General features: G+C 42.6%; 2 protein-coding genes, 1 non-coding gene and 1 pseudogene across 20 annotated transcripts in view; 2 read left to right on the forward strand and 2 right to left on the reverse strand.

Annotated features, from left to right (window-relative positions):
- The window catches only part of ZNF219 (zinc finger protein 219), a 14,981-nt gene extending 13,307 nt beyond the window's left edge, over window positions 1–1,674 (reverse strand). For 6 of the 11 annotated variants that reach the window (XM_054239787.2, XM_035260011.2, XM_035260009.2 and 3 more), the window contains exon 1: window positions 55–616. The gene's annotated coding sequence lies outside the window, so the exon portion shown is untranslated. Of the gene's footprint in view, window positions 1–54; window positions 617–1,470 lie in introns of those variants that run through there. The other 5 variants (XM_035260004.2, XM_078334472.1, XM_078334474.1 and 2 more) reach the window with 3 other exon arrangements.
- The window catches only part of TMEM253 (transmembrane protein 253), a 6,116-nt gene extending 1,985 nt beyond the window's left edge, over window positions 1–4,131 (forward strand). For all 7 annotated transcript variants that reach the window (XM_035260013.3, XM_035260016.3, XM_035260017.3 and 4 more), the window contains one exon: window positions 91–4,131. In XM_035260013.3, the coding sequence (XP_035115904.2) occupies window positions 91–210 (120 nt within the window). In that variant the 3' untranslated portion in view covers window positions 211–4,131. The remainder of the gene's footprint in view (window positions 1–90) is intronic.
- On the forward strand, window positions 1,034–19,224 carry LOC128928789 (cytochrome c oxidase subunit NDUFA4 pseudogene; annotated as a pseudogene). The gene has a single exon (XR_013521077.1). The product of XR_013521077.1 is annotated as a cytochrome c oxidase subunit NDUFA4 pseudogene (transcript).
- On the reverse strand, window positions 11,157–11,263 carry LOC118145272 (U6 spliceosomal RNA). The gene has a single exon (XR_004730400.1). It is a non-coding gene; the product is annotated as a U6 spliceosomal RNA (small nuclear RNA).
- Window positions 19,225–19,287: the final 63 nt, after the last annotated feature.

Raw genomic sequence — 19,287 nt, forward strand, 5'->3', positions numbered from 1 at the left:
AAAAATTGGGCGGGAGAAAGCAGTTTCTTCTGTCTGGAGTTTCTTCTTTCTCACCTCTACAATTTGCTCACACCGGTCTCTGGTTTTCAGGGCTTCTCTGAGTTGGAAGAGGTTCCTGGTTTGGAGAATGGTCCCACGGTGGCCAACACAGGAGCAAATGAGAGGGCGGGACAGCAGGAGCAGACACCTGTTGCTCTCCTTCCACCCTGAGAGAATGCTCTCCAGACATTCCTGCATCCCACCCCACCAAACTCAGAAGTTAGCTGGGATCCCTTGAATCCAATATGAAGTCCGGGAGTGCCTTCAGTTTTCACTCAGAGCAGGCCCCTTTTTCGTTCCTTCCCTGTTAGGGGAAGATATACCTGGACGTTCGAATATATCCTCACCTCACCACCCTGAAAAGCTGTTTTCTCCCTTCCATCCATATCCTCCCTCCCCGTCACCTCCCTACGGAGCTTCACATCTGCCTCAACTCACTCTTCTCTTCGGTCCACCTTTTATAATCCCATCCACTCCAAACCCCGGACCCTGCACCAACGCCAACTCCTTGAATCCAATTCAGGAGTGTTCCAGTTCCCCTTTCGATCCAACTCCTTTCTACTGCTGCGGAGACTACAAGTCCCAGGATGCCCTGCTGTCCCGTGACCGGCTAGGAAATAAAAAGCCTTCCCTTCGCGGTGGGGGCGCTGTGGATGTGCTGAGTGACGCGAGGCGGGGAAGTCTGGGCCTAGCCTAGCGCTTTCTCGGACGCGACCACTGGCCTCGCGTTCGGGGAGGAGCCGGGCGGGCGGTCCTGCACTGGCGTGCCGCTCCCCCAGCCGCGGCAACTGACAGCTGGCTCTGTGTCGCCAGTCCTGCGCAGGCAGCTTCACAGACTGGCGAGGGCTCGGAGTTGGCGCTTGGCAGAGCTGAGGCTTCCCAGATGCTGTCGCCGCACCCCCTCGCAGGAGGGCGCAGGTCCGAAGTCCTGAGACTTGGAGCGCGCGCGAGAAAGGGGTTGGAGATGATGAGTCAGAAACGCAGGGCGTTTCTCGTCCCTTCCCCTGGGGCCTGGGCGCCGAAGGAGTAACAGGCTCGCTGGGCAGGCGGATAGATAGGGTAGGCAGAAGGAGGGACGACGCTGCGACCCGCATCTGTCCCTACCGCTTTCCCGCCTGTTGCGAGCACGCCGGTGTAACGAGCCCGCGCAGTCGCCACCCTTTTTCTCCAGCGGGGGAGCGGGACTGCGCAGGCTCGGCGTCTGGTCTGGCCTGCCGACCTTTGATCCCGGCTGCTATCGGGTTGCTGAACTTCTGGCTGCGTTCAACCCCCACCGTTTGTGACCTTTGCAAGTGTGCAAAGATAACAGGCTCGCGTGGGCTTGGGAAAAGCCCAGGAGAACTGGGAGTCCCAGTAGCAGCAGCAGCTGGGCAGCTTACTAGCCGCTAGAAACTAGAAATTGATCAGAACTGGAGTACCAAGAGAACTCACCCCAAATTCACATAGTGCCCGGGATGGCTGTTCGCCTCATTCTCATTTTTGTTCCCACTTGAGAAGGCTTCTTTCCCTAGAGAATGTTGCTTCTCCTGGCCCAGACAGGCCCAGGCACCAGTGAGTACAGAGCGCAGCCTGGCTGTCTTGCCTTGGCATTGCAGTGGCGCCTGCTGCAGCTCCTCTGTGACAGCTTGGAAGAGTGGTAATAATCTTCCTATGACAAGGTTAAGTGTGAGTACTAGTGGGTGGGGACAGTTCTGGGATCAGAATCTGGAATGGAGAAAAGATCTAGGCCTTCTGCATTTCTACCTCTCCCCCAGTCTAATTGCCAGTGTAATGGAGAGCTCATGTGTGCAGGGCTGAGAAAAGAATAATTTTTTTTTTTTGAGTTGGAGTTTTGCTGTTGTTACCCAGACTGGAGTGCAATGGCACGATCTCAGTTCACCGCAACCTCCACCTTCTAGGTTCAAGCAATTCTCCTGCCTCAGCCTCCCCAGTAGCTGGGATTACAGGCGCGCACCACCATGCCCAGCTAATTTTTGTATTTTTAGTAGAGACGGGGGTTTCACCTTGTTGACCAGGATGGTCTCGATCTCTTGACCTCGTGATCCACCCGCCTCAGCCTCCCAAAGTGCTAGGATTATAGGCGTGAGCCACCGCGCCCAGCTAAGAATAATTTTTTTGAAAGTCAGAAGGTGGTAGATGAGGAAGCTGAGGGAAGAAAATTAACAATTTGCTCTGTTTTCCAGGTTTTAGTGATGTGATCAGATTAGATATTGCATTCTAGTTCCTAGACAAGCTTGATGGCTATGGAAATTAACCTGCATCAGTCAGCTTAGGCTAGGCTGTGGTAAATGCCAAAACCACAGTGGCTTAAAACCACACAGGTTTATTTCTCATGCCAGTGTCCGAAGTAGGCTGGCAAGGGGTTCTGCTCATTGCAAGTGTTTTAGGTACCCAAGTTCATGGAGCGCCACCATTTTGAGATCCTGCCCTGTTACTAGGAGGGTTAAGGTTATGCCTGGTCAGAATGTGAAGTAAGCATGAAGGACTCTTCTTAGACTCTTAAATGCTACCCTGAAGGGATACATTCATGTCACTTCCACTCATTCAGTGGCCAAACCAAGTCATATAGCCACACCCAACTTAAGGAAAGCCAGAAAGGCAATGCCTGCAAGGAGAGGGGAAGCAGAATTACTCATTAAAAGAAACAGTTAGCTGGGTTTGGTGGTTCATGCCTATAATCTCAGCACTTTGGGAGGCCGAGGTGGGTGGATCACCTGAGGTCAGGAGTTCGAGACCAGCCTGGGCAACATGGTGGCCGTCTCTACTAAAAAAAAAATTAGGAGAGCATGGTGGCAGGTGCCTGTAATCCCAGCTACTTGGGAACGTGAGACAGGAGAATTGCTTGAACCTGTCCGCCGTGAGGCGGAGGTTACAGTGAGCCAAGATCACACCGCTGAACTCCAGCCTGGGAGACAAAGCAAGTCTCCAGGGGGGAAAAAAAAGAGAAAGAAACAGAGTTAATCATTTGTGATGATTTTTGAACAGCTTAGCAGTTGAAATTTATCTGTTCCAGCAGTTATGCCCATATCTACTTTTTTGGTTTGGTTTCATGAACCCCTAAGTGAAGTTCTTACTAGAAATTTTTCCTCAAAAACATAATAGGACTGGGAATCAGGAAACCTAGATTCCAATTCTGTTGCTTGGGCAAGTCAAACCTTTCTGAACTACCTTTTGTTCCCTTGGTGGTTATAGTAGTAATATTTATTCTCTCTACCTTACTAGAGTATCAAGGCTAAAATAAAATTACACAAGGTAAAGTACTTTAAAACTATAAACCACTTAAGGTGTTGAATATAAATTGCCTGCAGAAGTGGTTTAAATGATAATTTCTTAAAATTCAAGAGCCAGATTCAGCTATAGTCCTTCAATCATCAGTCGGCATTAGACAAACAGAAGTAATTAAAGTTTTGGATATATGATACAGTTTAGGTAGATCTTGCAAAGTCCAAGAGTCTTAGATTAAACATTAAATTCTTAAAACCTTTCTGATAAAACTTTTCATCATAGCCTCTAGGGCACTGGTTCTGAGAGAAGGCTCATTTTGTTTCTCAGAGGATATTTTGCAATGTCTGGAGACTATTTGTTAGTCACAACTGAGGAGTGGGGGAGGTGGAAATATGTAACAATGGAAGGCGCATTAAATGAAGTCAGATTTGGGATTTAGTTCCAGTGCCACTAATGCTGCTTTCCTGTGCGTTATCCTCTGCCAGTTGCAAGCAAAGACTGTTTGAGACTTGTCCTGTGTTCCTCATTATTCCCCCTCCACACTGCCTATTGCCAGAGTCCCGGGCTGCTCCGTGACAGTGTTCTGCTTTGCTGCGGTGATTCCCAGCAACCACTGTATCTGCCTCTTTCTTCATCAGTTTGGCAGCCTCTGTGGAGGTCACTCATTTTACTTGAATGGGATCTTCACAGAAAGAAGAAACTGACAAGGTTTCCGCTGACGTCAGTGTTCAAAGGCCGTGACCCCTGTCTCTTCTTTTAAATGTTAGAGAAATTCAGTTCATGATATGTGGCTTCATATGCAGCTGTGGCACATTGGTGGTTGGGAAATTATCCATGCAAATAAATTTGACCCTCATTTCTTTGAAATTCTGTTATTTATTCTGGCTTTTAACACATGATTATAGATGACTGACGATATTTCACAAATGAACTCTTCAGTTTCTGAATCTGCTTTTTGGCAAGATGGCTCAGGTTTTGTGCCCGGGGCTGTGTCCTCTGCTGCCATCTCGTGGTCTCTTGGCTGTCAGGTCAAGGTCTCACAAAGCACCTTTCCTAAGGTAATGGCGTTGGGCAGTGGCTTAGTTGGCTTAGGGTGGCGACAGCGCGGGCCCATTACGCTCCTCTCGTTGGTGTGGGGTGCTCCCAAAGTTCCTCCTCTGCAGTGGGTCCCTGAGGGCAGCAGCACACTCCACCTGGCTGGAAACCTGGGCCTCACAATGAGGCAGGAGGCAAAGAGCCCCTCCCAGTTGTCTGCACCCCCTTGGGCCTCTGTGTCTGTTACGCAGTCCTGGCCAGGAACCACCAAATTCAGTGAACCCAACTGCCCAGGAGTAATTGGGGCTGACCTCACCTGCTTGGCCTGAAGAATGCAGTCTCTTGCCACTTGCCACCAGGGGCTGTGATGCTCTTAATTTCAGGTAACAAATGAAGACTCTCCCATCAGGTTTCTAGATTCTAAACCCACACAAAATGGGCCTAGACAAGAAAACAGAAGGGTGTGTTGCTCTATGTCCACACCCTTCATCCTGGCGGGCCCAGCCAGTGCTACCTCAAATTTGACGTTTGATTGATGGACTGAATGGGACAGTGGCAGTGGCGTGGTCGCTGAGTCACTGTGTTTCCTGTAAATATGACAGGATCTATGTACTACAGTGATCAGAGGTCCATCTCCAGGGAACTGGGAATGTGAGAGACTGCCCTAACCTGGGTTGCTGCTGCTCGTGACTGAGCAGGAAGAGAGAAGGCAGGAAAATATTTTTAGTTGCCATTTTTTTCATTGTGATAACGTGTGTGTGTGTGTGTATGTGTATGTATACATATATCTGTATATACATGTTATATATATGGTTAAAAACCTTCTCATTGCTAATACAAATTTGTACAACTTTCCCCTAGTTGTTAGCCCACTCCCCTGACTCCACCCAGTTCCCATAACCCCTAATCCCAGCCTTCTCAAAAAAAAAAAAAAAAAACAGGAAGGGAAGGAGGAGGTGGTGGAATAAGACTGCTTTTGGTATTTGCTTTAACCTGATGTCCCCATTATAATAATTCAGAAGGAAAGGCCTCCTCATATAATTTCCTAGTAGGGCCTCAGGCGAGAGAGAGCCATACTTACAGGTAAATTGCTATTAAGCTAGCGTGTGTTGCTTCTTCTTAAAATTCAGATGCCATTTACTATCATCTTGTTTCTTTTATGTTTGTTCTTGTTTGCGTATTTTTATTTTTCCTGACTTATTTCATTTATATTTTGTGTTCCCTGTTTTACTTCATTCCTCTTAGCATCTGAATCTTTGGTTCATTTTTCTTATCAGACGCTTTTCCTAAGTTCTGTCCAGACTTAATGAATTTTCTTTGTTGATTCTTGACAGTTTTCCTTTGCCATTGTAAAGTTTTCTTTAAAATGTTTTTACCCAAGTCCAAACTTCCAAGATATAATTTATTTGCTTTGCCTCTTTATGTGCTCCTCTCTTTATGTATAAAGAAAACGCTGGCGGGGCATGGTGGCTCACGCCTGTAATCCCAGCACTTTGGGAGGCCAGGGTGGGCAGATCACGATATCGAGAGATCAAGACCATCGTGGCCAACATGGTAAAACCCCATCTCTACTAAAAATATAAAAAATTAGCTGGGCGTGGTGGTGCATGCCTGTAGTCCCAGCTACTCAGGAGGCTGAGGCAGGAGAATTGCTTGAAATCGGGAAACAGAAGTTGCAGTGAGCCGGCATCGGGCCATTGCATTTCAGCCTGGCAATAGAGCAAGACTCCGTCTCAAAAAAAAAAAAAAGAAAAGAAAATTCTATGTGCTCACTTACTCTTATTCCTTTTTTTTTTTTTTGAGACCAGGGCCTGGCTCTGTCACCTAGACTGGAGTGCAGTGGCATGATCTTGGCTCACCACAACCTCTGCGTCCTGGGCTCAAGCCATCTTCACACTTCAGCTTCCCAAGTAGCTAGGACTAGAGATGTATGCCACTACATCTGGCTAATTTTTATATTTTTTGTAGAGACAGGTTTCACCATGATGCCCAGGCTGGTCTCCAACTCCTGAACTTAAGCGATCCACCCGCCTCAGCCTCCCAAATTGTTGGGATTACAGGCGTGAATCACCGTGCCCAGCCCACTCTTATTCTTTATGTAAAGCTGAAGTCATAGCACAGGAGAAATAGAATTTATTCTTTTGTAAATCTCAAAGATAATTATATGAAAAGAAATTGTTGTTTGCAAACCTAAGAAGTGAAACTGGGTCCAGTAGTTACTTGTTATAGAGAGGCCAATTTTAGACTGAAAAATAGAAGCCGAACACCTCACAAAAGATGAGATTTTTTAAAGTTAGGCTCTCAACCTGTGGATATGTTAGAGGTGTTTCTTGTAATGAACTTTCTCATGCACTCACAGGTTATTGAAGCAGATATTCAAATATCAGCTGAGTGGTTGAGTTAGATACCTTTTGATTTCTCTGCCAACACTCAGATTCCATTCATTGGCTATTCAGTAGTGGTGATGTTTTTTAATTGACCCATCCATACTCTCCAATGTCTGGCCCTGGGCAGAATTATAAAGTAAGATGCTGGTATTCCTCTAGTCCCCAGAACCAAGTGTATCGGTCCTGGCACTATTGATATTTGGGCCAGATCATTCTTTTTTATGGAAGACTGTTTGGTGCATTGTAGAATGCTAAGCAGCAACCTTGGGCCCTGCCTACTTGATGTTGATAGCACCCCTCCCTCCAGTTGTGACAACTAAAAATATCTCTACACATTGCCAGATGTCTGCTGGGATGCAAAATTATTTCTTTCTTTGAAAAACAATGCCTTTAAATGATATCATAAGAAAGGTTTTAAGAACTTAATGTCAAATTTCTCAAGATCCTTGTATTTAAAAAGACCTACAAAGACCTATCGGGACAGCACATCCAAAATCTGAATTCCTGCCCTAGCTTTTGCCCCCTACTCCTCTTTTCTGAATTTTCTGTCTTGCATTATTGCAACCACATCAGGCCAATCTGGTTCAACTTTGATGTAACAAAGTTGTGAGTTATTTCTTAGTTGCCATGGACCCCAGGTTGAAAGTCATGTAACCTGAGCATGCACAGATGAACACATGTGCTACCACATGGGAAACCTGAGTGCTCAGACCAAGAAGGGTTGGGGAGACTAAATTGAGAAGCAGATACCGCATAGCAGGATCCAGAATCCAATCAGATGAGCTCTAGCATCACCTCATGGCAGGATCCAGTCATATCATGCCTTCTGGCATCATCTCATTGCAAAATGCAATCAGATCACACCTCATTACCCTGTGTTTATAAAACCCAACCCCCGGCTCAGAGATACAGGTTTGAGCATTTCCTCCTATCTCCTTGGCAGTTGAATCATGCTGCTTCCCTGCTTAAAAGCTCTTCAGTCCTCCGCACCACCCACAAGATTAGGTCCAAGCCTTTTTAAATGATGCATGGACCTCTGTGATTTGGCTCCTGCCCACTCTTCCAGCATCATCTCCCATGGCCCCTCTCTTGCATTTCACAATTCAGTGATAGCAGTTTGAGGGAGGTGGCATTGATATTTTTTTCATTACCAGAGCTTTCTATTTCATCTGTTATTTCAGTCTCAGAGTACGTTCAGCATAGTACTACATTAGGACATCATACAACGGCATCAGTATCACTTCCCAACTCTGTTAACTCTTCCAATGAAGACACACAAGGACACCAATGATCTTTCAACATACCTGGCAATGTTAAAGTTTTATGTTGACATTGAGAACATCTCACTGGTGTTAAAAACTTGAGCTCTTTAAGTGTTTGTTTAATCAAATTGCACCTTCTTTTTTTTTACACTTTGCAAGTTTGGCATAGTAAATACATTATATTAATTAAGCAGCTTGCCCTAGTTTCCTGTATTGGGGATTTTAACATTATCAGTTGGATCTTTTGTTTTGTTATCTGCTGTTTTTCAGAATCTTGAAGTAGCACATTTCCACGATGTCTGTTCCTTTCCATATCTGTGGAAGCATAAAAAAAATATATCTATTCCCCATTTCTGGTTTTCCTTACAGTTGTGTCTTCAGCGTTGACCTTTTGGACTTGTTCCTTGGTTGCACAAGCCTCAGTATTTTCTCTAAAACTGACATTTTCTTAATTCTTTATTGTTAGAATATCTACAATTGTGTATCGCATCTCTTCAATAGGCTGAGCCCATGACAGAATGGTCTTCTCGTAAATTACAAGAATAATTTTTTTTTTTTTTTTTTGAGACAGAGTTTCGCTGTTGTTACCCAGACTGGAGTGCAATGGCACAATCTCAGCTCACCGCAACCTCTGCCTTCTGGGTTCAAGCAATTCTCCTGCCTCAGCCTCTCAAGTAGCTGGGACTACAGGCGTGCACCACCATGCCCAGCTAATTTTTGTATTTTTAGTAGAGACGGGGTTTCACCTTGTTGACCAGGATGGTCTTGATCTCTTGACCTCGTGATCCACCCACCTAAGCCTCCCAAAGTTCTGGGATTACGGGCTTGAGCCACCGCGCCCAGCAAGAACACTTTCAATAGGACTTGGTGTTGGTTCAGTGTGTGTAATACATATTCAGTATTTTATAAGATTTTTGGCATCTGGAATATTTTTAATCAGATCTTTCAGTGTGACAAATATTTCTTCTTCTGGGCATCCCTCATTAATTAGGTTTAGGCATTCAGAAAATGTGTTGCTTGCCTTTTCAGTAAATAGTTTTTGTTCATTTTCTGCCATGGTAGTCCAAAAGGACCCAAATGGTTTTTCATTTATTTTGTCCTTAAGACTCACACTAGGTGACTATTGAGTTAGGAGGGCTTTTCAGCACTGTTTCTTTGCCAGCTTTCCACTCATTCAGATGAGCTTTTCTCTCTTCTGAATTTTCTCTGGATTGAGTTGATCTACTATCAGCAGTTGGTTTTGCTATTGTATGTCTTCACTGGTCAATAGGTTTTGATATTTCTGTCAGTTTGGCATTAGAAGATGAAACAGGAATTGGGGGCAGTGGGTCACACCTGTAATCCCATGACTTTGGGAAGCTGAGGTAGGAGGATCCCTTGAGGCTGGGAGTTCATGACCAGCCTGGACAATGTAATAAGACCCTGTCTCTAAAAAAATAAATTTAAAAAAAAATAAGATGAAGCAGGCCTGGCTACAATTTTACATTCTATGCTCCTTTTTTTTTTTTTTTTTTCTTTTTAAAACTTTCTTTATTTTGGCAACCTTTTGTCCAATAGATCAGATGCTATGTTTCTTGATTGTGCCTTCTTTTCTATGTCCTGAGAAGATCTGGTTTTGACACTAGATAAAACTGTTTTTGATTGAAATAATTCTTTTTTATGAGACCTTTTCCTGATTGTAAACTATGCTTTCTTTCACAGTGTCCTGGGTATTACTGGATGATTTCTAATAAGAGATCGCACAAAGTTAGTGAGCATTACATTTGGTTTACCCCAGGTTACATTTAGTGCAACCAAGGGTCCTTGCACACACTGTGAACAAGTACACACTTATAACTGTTGCACCTTGAATTTTTGTTGTTTCAAAAAGTTCCAGGAACAAACAAAACAAAACTCACTGGATCCAGAGATGCCCTCTGAATTGGAGATTAATTTGGCAAACTCCCCACATTACCATACAAAAAAATCCCACCCAAGGAGGAGTTTATCTGCCGCTGTCTATGCATGTGATGTATGAAGAAGCATGATCGATGACTTTACCTCTGCATACGATGACTCAGCTAAGCACCTCAATACAAGCCCTGTTTTCAGCTTTGTTCTAGGAGGAACTGCTTTGGGAATTATCCCCAATATTCTCCTTACTTGTTGCAAGTAATGAAATCCCCTTGTTAAATTTTCCTTGGGTGTGGTCGTTGGACTGTCACTGGTAAAGCGACTGAACTCACCCATTGTGTGGGTAACAGCGGCAGTCATATTTGAGGCTCTATTACTTTTCACTGTTCCACTGCTGGTGTTTATAGGCTGAGGCTCTGTGGCTTTTGGAATAGTAATTGAAAATTTCTTTGTTGTTGCAAAACTCTCATCTTTGACTTGTAGAGGTTTTCTAAATGAATTAATCTTAGACTGAACAATTTGGTCACAAGAGTCCATCACAGACTTCCTGGGTGTGTCAGCCTCTTGCTTTTGTTTTTCTTCAATTATTTGTTTCTGTTTACTATTATTGTTAAGGTGAAATGTCTTACATTAATGCCATACGTTGATGTTGGGGGTCATCTTCAGTTGGTAACAACTTCAGAGTTTATTATCCTCAAATTTATGTGTGACAATTACTGTAGTTGAATTGGTCAGTTCATTAGAAGGTTTTAAAGGAATGCAATTTTTACCACCATTGTATTATTTTTGCTCCTCATGAATCTGTTGACATTTTCTTTATCAGCCATTTCTGATTTAAGTTTCAAAATATTTGTCTTTTCTTGGAACTGGTCCTCAAATGTCACCACTCTGGTCTCTATTGACATTACACAGCTATGGTAGCCAACTTAGATTCCAGCCCAGATCCTTATCATTCTTAAATGCAAAAAGCCTGAACACTATCTGATTTTCTGATTTTCATGTTTGTAGGCAAAAAATGTTTTTCTTCTTAACAGAAGACTCTTGAGTCTTTGGCTTACTTGTTCTTTGAATATGAATTGGGCTTCAGGGGCCACTGCAAGTCCCAAAACATGGCTTGGGTATTTTTCACAGGCTGAGGTGAGGGGATCCATCTTCAGCTTTGACTCCTTCAGGCCAGAGCCAGTGAACACTGCCTATTTGTTTTTCTTGTGTAGTGAAAATCACAATTGAATACTGTGTGGCACCCATTTTGCTTTGATTCACACCATTTCCTTAGTGCCACTCAGCAGTTAGTGAAATGATCTTTGGTATTGCACAAAATATGAAATGCTTCAAGAATTTGCATGTCATCCTTGCTCACAGCCCATGCTAATCTTCTCTGTATTGTTTCAATCTTCGCATATGTACTGCTGAAGCGAGGACTAAATAATTATTAATTAATATGTATGACACTCCTTCATCTCATCCTTGCATTTCAGTCTCTCCCTCCCTTTTCTTTTTTTTTTTTTTTTTTTCTTGTTCTTTTTGATTATCCCAAGGATGATGATGATAACAGCACTGACTCAGTGATGGGCTAGGTGAGGGTCAGGGCTGTTTGTTGCACACATTTGTGAGATGTCAATGAAAAAACTGTTCCTGGACCAAACTGAGGGCTGGGCTGCTATTTCTCGTGGCCCAATAATGAGATGCAGATGAACTGGGGAGGAAGAGAATTTTATTTCTGTAACCTGTTACAGGGAGAAGGCCTGGAAATTATCACTAGACCAACTCAAAATTACAGAGTTTTCCAGAGCTTATATACCTTCTAAGCTATATGTCAGTGTCAGTGTGCATTCATCTAAAGACATAAGTGATTAACTTATTTTAATCCATAACTAAGGTGTGAGTCCTGAAGACCTTCCTCTGAAGCCTCAGTATATTTACTTAATTTAAATGGGTCCAGGTCTTGGGGTGATTACCCTTATCTTGTTCACGGAGGTTTGGGGAGTTCTTTAAGACCTCCAGAAAACTTGTTTGTGGAGGCCTGCAGAGTGTCTTCAGACCCACAATAAAACTTGTTTAGTCCTAAATGGGTCCTGTTAAGAATTCCTTCATTATTTTGTCATGCTTTAAGGCCCAAGAAAGGTGTAGGCAAAACTCTTGATGGGCTTTTGTTACATTCCAGCCTTTTTTTAGTTTTTAATATTTCATGAAACCACTCAGTCAGTACTGAAACAGTTCTGATAGGGGCCTGCATTAGTGAGACATGGCCTGCCACAAAACCACTAGTGGGAAGTCAAAGTCATATAATGTCAAAATAACAGTCAAAAATTCTTACTTCAGGATACATATTTCTTACTTCCATGCCTCATTTAAGCTGTTGTATCTAGTCCTAGCCCTACACCTGTCCTTCAGGACTCCCTCTGCTCAGTACTCACCCACTTTGGGAAGTTTCCCTTGACCTCTACAATCACTATCATGATTATAGTCTTCAATGGTCCCTTAGTACTCTATTTTTTAGATAGTGTCTCACTCTGTTGTCCAGGCTGGAGTCCAATGGCGTGATCTCAGATCACTGCAATGTTTGCCTCCCAGGTTCAAGCGATTCTCCTGCCTCAGCCTCCCAAGTAGCTGGGATTACAGATGCATGCTACCATGCCTGGCTAATTTTTGTATTTTCAGTAGACACAGGGTTTCACCATGTTGGCCAGGCTGGTCTCAAACTCCTGACCTCAAGTGATCCACCTGCCTCAGCCTCCCAAAATGCTGGGATTACAGGCATGACCACTGCCTGGCCCAGTCTGTACTTCAGATATCTTATTCAAATTATTATGTGTTGACTTTTGAAGTAGGAATTGAGTTTCATTCATCTTTGTAACCCCAGATCTTAGCCAAGGGAATGGCATATAGGAGACATTTGATAAATGTTTGCAGAATTTATATATAGACCGAAGTCAGAAGGAACCTACTATGGTTTGAATATTTGTCTCCCTCTAAAATTCATATGTTGGCACTTAAACCACAAGGTGATGATATGAAAAGATAAAGGCTTTAGGAGATGATTAGGGCCCTTTAGAACCTTTCAGATCAATGCCCTTATAGGAGGGCTGAAGAGAATTAGCCAGTTCCTTTTTGTCTTTCTGTTTCTTCTGCCACCTGAGGACACAGCAGTCCTTCCCTCCAGAGGATGCAGCAGCAAGGCACCATCCTGGAAGCAGAGACCAGGCCCTCACCAGATATCACACCTGCTGACTCCTTGATCTTAGACCTTATAGCCTCCAGAACTGTGAGAAATAAATTTCTATTGTTTATAGATTACCCAGTCTCAGATACTCTGTTATAGCAGTACAAATGGACTAGGGCAGAACCTTAGAAGGCATTCTACTCAACATAGAACAACATTCTGATAGTCATCCAGTCTCTGGTTAAACATTGGTAACAATGGTGCCACTGGAAAAATTCATTCAAACATGGCTGCTGGTGCTGCAACACATTTGCAATCTCTAACTGCAACTAGCTCCTAAAAGGTGCCCCGTAATGCACTATTAGTGGCTCTCAATTTCCGTAGCTGCTACTTCACATTTATTACCTTGTCCTCAATAGTTATTCTAAAGTGAATCTGGAAAATAAACAGTAAAAACTAAAACAAACAAAACCTTCTTATGAGAAGAGTATGTCATAGACATTATCTCTCGGCAATTAATGTACATTATAAAAATGTTTTAAGATCACAACAGCATGGTATTAGCACAAGAATAGATAGATAAATGAACAGAACACAGAGTCCATGAAAAAGCTTAAGTATATACAAAAATTTAATTTATTTTAATGAGACTATTTCCTATCAGTAAACGGTAGTCTAATTTTTAAAAAAATAAATGATGTTGAAACAACTGAATAGTTGTGAACAAAGTCAGGTAACATTTCTATTATATGACATAGACCAAAGTAAACTCTAGATTATTAAATGGAAAAATCAATACCGTAAAAATATGAGAAGAAAATATAGATAAATATGTATATAATCTAGGAAAAAATGAGGTCTTTTTTTTTTTTTTTTTGAGACGGAGTTTCGCTCTTGTTACCCAGGCTGGAGTGCAATGGCGCGGCTCACTGCAACCTCCACCTCCTGGGTTCAGGCAATTCACCTGCCTCAGCCTCCTGAGTAGCCGGGATTACAGGCACGCGCCACCACGCCCAGCTAATTTTTTGTATTTTTAATAGAGACAGGGTTTCACCATGTTGACCAGGATGGTCTCAATCTCTTGACCTCGTGATCCACCCGCCTCGGCCTCCCAAAGTGCTGGGATTACAGGCTTGAGCCACCGTGCCCGGCAAAAAAAAAAAAAATGAGGTCTTTTTATGCCATAACACTGGTTGTCGAGACGTAAAAGATTAAGAGATTTTACGTTAAAATTTTTATCTTTTTTCTATTTATTTGTTTATTTATTTTGAGACAGAGTCTCACTCTGTCACCCAGGCTGGAGTGCAGTGGCCTGATCTTGGCTCACTGCAACCTCTACCTCCCAGATTCAAGTGATTCTCTTGCCTCAGTCTCCCAAATAGCTGGGATAACAGGCACATGCCACCGTGCCCTGCTAATTTTTATATTTTTAGTAGAGATGGGATTTTACCATGTTGGCCACACTGGTCTTGAACTCCTAACCTCAAATAATCCACCTGCCTCGGCCTCCCAAAGTGCTGGGATTATGAGCCACCATGCCCAGCAAAAATTTTAAACTTTTTATGCAAAAATGAAAATCACAATAATGGTGAAGTTCAAGTGAAAAGTTGAGAAAGGAAGGATAACAGAAAATAACATATAGCTAAAAGATTGTTAGTATTAATGAAAAGAATAAAAAAATTGATTTAAAAAAGCCAATTTACCAAAAAGAAAGAAATTTAAATAGCTAATAAATCTATGAAGGATTATTTATATTCATAGTAGTTAAATAAATGCAATTTAAAACAATAAGATGCTGACCAAGTACAGTGCTGTGCACATATATTCCCAGCTACTCAGGAGTCTCAGGAGGGCAAATGGCTTAAGCTCAGGGGTTTGAGGCCAGTCTGGGCAGCATGGTGAGACTCTGTCTCTAAAAAATAAAAAGAGGCCAGGCATGGATGTTCATGCCTATAATCTCAGCACTTTGGGAGGCCAAGGCAGGAGGATCGCTTGAGGCCAAGAGTTCTAGACCAACCTGGGCAACATAGTGAGATCCCATCTCTACAGATAAAAAATTGGACGAGATAGTGGCACATGCCTATAGTCCCAGCTACTCAGGAGGCAGAAGATTTCCTGAGCCCTTCAGCTGCAGTGAGCCATGATCTTACCACTACACTCCATGACTTGGGGGATAGAGTGAAACTCCATCTCAAAAAATAAAAAGAATTCAAACAATAAGGTGCTATTTTATGCCAATCAGATAATTAACATTTTCAAATGCATAAAACTCATTGGTGATGATTATGCAAGGAAATGGGTACTTTCTTATATTTCTGGTAGGACTATAAATTGGTATAACTTTAATGGAAGGCAATTTAATTACTTGTATCTACAGATTAAGAATTGCCTACTATTGGCCAAGCCATTCTGCTTCTAAGAATTTTTCTCAGGAATAGAGTGCAGGGAGTACTTAATCCAGGGCCTGGCAGGCAAGTGTGTTCCCTCCTTTCAGACCAGAGGCTGCCACTGCTCGCATGCTGCACCAGATCCTCGGTAGGGTCAAGAAGCATCCACGCTTGATCCCCTTTGGTATTTATTAAATCTGGAGGTACTAGAGCAGGGCTGAATGTCCAACATCTGGCATTGTTCAATCAAGATGTTAGTTGGGATACAAGACATAAGCCAGAACCCTGGAAGAAACTGGGTCCCAATAATCAATACAAGTTTCACTCAGTGAATATAGATTATAGCAAACTGAAGAAAGAAGGTCCAGACTTCTAAATGGCATGTTTCACCATAAAGCTGCTTACAATGCAGGTCTTCCAGAAGCCTTCCAATTTTCTACTTAACCAGGAAATAGTTCTCCTCTAAATGCATAAAATACCTTGATGTATTGTGTTGGGGATGACACCGATTATATCTGAAACTTGGGAGAAAAAAAATAAAACGTTTCCCAGAAATAACCTTGGACATGTGCAAGGAGTTACTTACTGAAATGTACATTACGGGATTAATTTTAAAAGCTTAAAAGGCAAACAGTCTAGATATCCAACAGTATGGTAACTTACTTTTTTTGTTTTGTTTTGTTTGAGACGGTCTTGCTCTGCCACTCAGGCCAGAGTGCAGTGACGCCATCTCGGCTCATTGCAACCTTCGCCTCCTGGGTTCAAGCAATTTTCAAGCCTTAGCCACCTGAGTAGCTGGGATTACAGGTGTGCACCACCAGGCCCGGCAAATTTTTGTATTTTTAGTAGAGACGGGATTTTGCTATGTTGGCCAGGCTGGTTTTGAACTCCTGACCTCAAGTGATCCACCTGTCCTGGTCTCCCAAAGTGGGATTACAGGCATGAGCCACTGCACCCAGCCCATAGTATATTTTTAAGTGAAAAGCATACTGCATTCCATTTTTAAATGGGCAAATGACTTGAATAGACATTTCTCCAAAAAAGATATTGAAATTGCCAACAAGGACATGATAATGATGTTGAGTAGGGAATGCAATTCAAAACTACAATGCAATACCACTGTACTCACACCCACTAGAAGAGGTATTTTAAAAAGATGGAAAATAGGCCAGCATGGTGGCTCATGCCTGTAATCCCAACACTTTGAGAGGCCAAGGTGGGAGGACTGCTGGACCCTACGAGTTCAAGGCCAGTAACATGGTGAGACTCCCCCCATCTCTATAATAAATTATTTTAAATTAGCTGGGTGTGGTAGCATGTGCCTGTAGTCCCAGCTACTCAGGAGGCTGAGGATGGAGGAGCCCTTGAGCCAGGGAGGTCAAGACTGCAATGAACCACCATGATCACACCACTGCACTCCAGTCTGGGCAACAGAGACCCCGTCTCCACAAAAAAGGAAAATAACAAGTGTTGACAAGGATGTGGAGGAATTGGAACCCTCTTATATTGCTGGTAGGGATGTAAAATGCTGCAATCACTGTGGAAAATAATTTGGTGGTTCTTCAATAGGTTAAGCACAGAATTACCATATGACCAGCAATTCCATTCATAGGTATATACCAAATGGGTGCTCAATTGCACATGAATATTCATAGCAGCACTATTCACAATAGCAAAGAATGGAAATCACATAAATATCCTTCAGCAGATGAATGGATAAGCAAAATGTGGTATATATCCATAGGATAAAATGACATATTTATTGTTATATCATGCTACAACATATATAAACCCTTATAATATTACGCTAAGTGAAAAAGGCAGACACAAAAAGCCACATATTTCATAATTTTTTTATATGAAATATCCAAAACAGACAAATCCATGGAAATGGAAAAGCATATTAGGGTTAGCAGAAGCTGGGGAAAGGAGAGAATGGGGAGTAACTGCTTAATGGTTATGGAATTTTAAGATGATGAAAATTTTACTGAACTACAGTAGAGAATGCACAACATTGCATTAATCTGTGATGCGGCACAACATTGTAAATGTACTAAATGCCACACTGAATTGTACACTTTAAGATGATAAAATGGTAAATTTTATATTAATTTTACCACAGGGAAAAATAAAAGCATCTTACAAAACAGTAGAGAGCTGGGCACAGTGGCTCATGCCCGTGCAAATCTTAGCACTTTGGGAGGCCGAAGTGGGCAAATCACCTGAGGCCAGGAGTTCAAGACCAGCCTGACCAACACGGTGAAAACCCATCTCTACCAAAAATATAAAAATTAGGCGACACGCCTGTAATCTCAGCTACTTGGGAGACTGAGGCAGGAGAATTGCTTGAACCTGGGAGGCAAAGGTTGGAGTGAGCTGAGATTGTGCCACTGCACTCCAGCCTGGGCAACAGAGTGAGACCCTGTCTCAAAAATAAGTAAATAGTAGAAATAGTTGGTCTTGTTGTTCTAGAAGTACATGCACAGAAAAAAAAGGTGTGGAAAGATAAATATCAAATTACTCTAGTTGTCCATGGGTGGTCATTTAAACTAATATTCTAATTCTTCTACATCAATCCTGAATTACTTGAGTCCTTTTAAAACATGCTGTAGAATAGTATCTAATAAAATAGGGGAAATGGCCATCATATATTTGTATATTATTAAACCAAAACACTATATTTGAATGATCCCAATTTTATTGCAAAAATACACATACTGAATAGAAAAAAACCTACTGAAAGAATATATACCAATATGTTACTACTGATTATGTTTCAAAGGAGTGATCATAGGTGAATTTTATTTACTTGTTTAAAAAGTATATTTTCAAAAATTTTCTAGTGAATATGTTACTTTTTTTGTCGTTTCGTTTTAATTTTTATATTTTCTTTTATTTGTGTGTGTGTGTGTAAAAAGGGATCACTTAGTCACCCAGGTTCTGGAGCACAGTGGCACAGTCACAGCTCACTGCAGCCTTGACCTCAGGGCTCAGGTGACTCTCCAACCTCAGCCTCTTGGGTAGCCAGGACAACAGGCATACGCCACCATGCCCAGCTAATTTTTTGTATTTTTAGTAGAGATGGGATTTCACCATGTTGTTCAGTCTGGTCTCGAACTCCTGGCCTCAAGCAATCCACCCACCTCAGCCTCTCTAACTGCTGGGATTATAGGCATGAGCCACTGTACCTGGCCCTGTGTTACTTTCATAATCTGAGTTTTAAATATTTTTCTTTGCGTTTGTTTGTTTTTCTTGTTTTTTTTGAGATGGAGTTTTGCTTTTGTTGCTCAATGTTGATACAATGCCAGTTTACTGCAACCTCCTCCTCCTGTGTTTAAGTGATTCTCCTGCCTCAGCTTCCCAAGTAGCTGGGATTACAGGTACCCACCACCATGCCTAGCTAATTTTTTTTTTTTTGAGACGGAGTTTCACTCTTGTTACCCAGGCTGGAGTACAATGGCACGATCTTGGCTCACCGCAACCTCCGCCTCCTGGGTTCAAGCAATTCTCCTGCCTCAGCCTCCCGAGTAGCTGGGACTACAGGTGCGCGCCACCAGGCCCAGCTAATTTTTGTATTTTTAGTAGAGACGGGGTTTCACCTTGTTGACCAGGATGGTCTCGATCTCTTGACATCGTGATCCACCCGCCTCGGCCTCCCAAAGTGCTGGGATTATAGGCGTGAGCCACCGCGCCCGGCCTTAATTTTTGTTTTTTTTAGTAGAGGCGAGGTTTCATCATATTGGCCAGGATGGTCTTGAACTCCTGACCTCAGGTGATCTACCCACCTCAGCCTCCCAAACTGCTGGAATTACGGCCGTGAGCCACCACACCCGGCCGAGTTTTAAATATTTTTTTAAATATATTAATCTGAGTTTAAAATATTTTTTTAAAAGATT

Source organism: Callithrix jacchus, chromosome 8 (genome assembly GCF_049354715.1).
Source record: "Callithrix jacchus isolate 240 chromosome 8, calJac240_pri, whole genome shotgun sequence".
In the NCBI taxonomy this organism is placed as follows: Eukaryota; Metazoa; Chordata; class Mammalia; order Primates; family Cebidae; genus Callithrix; species Callithrix jacchus.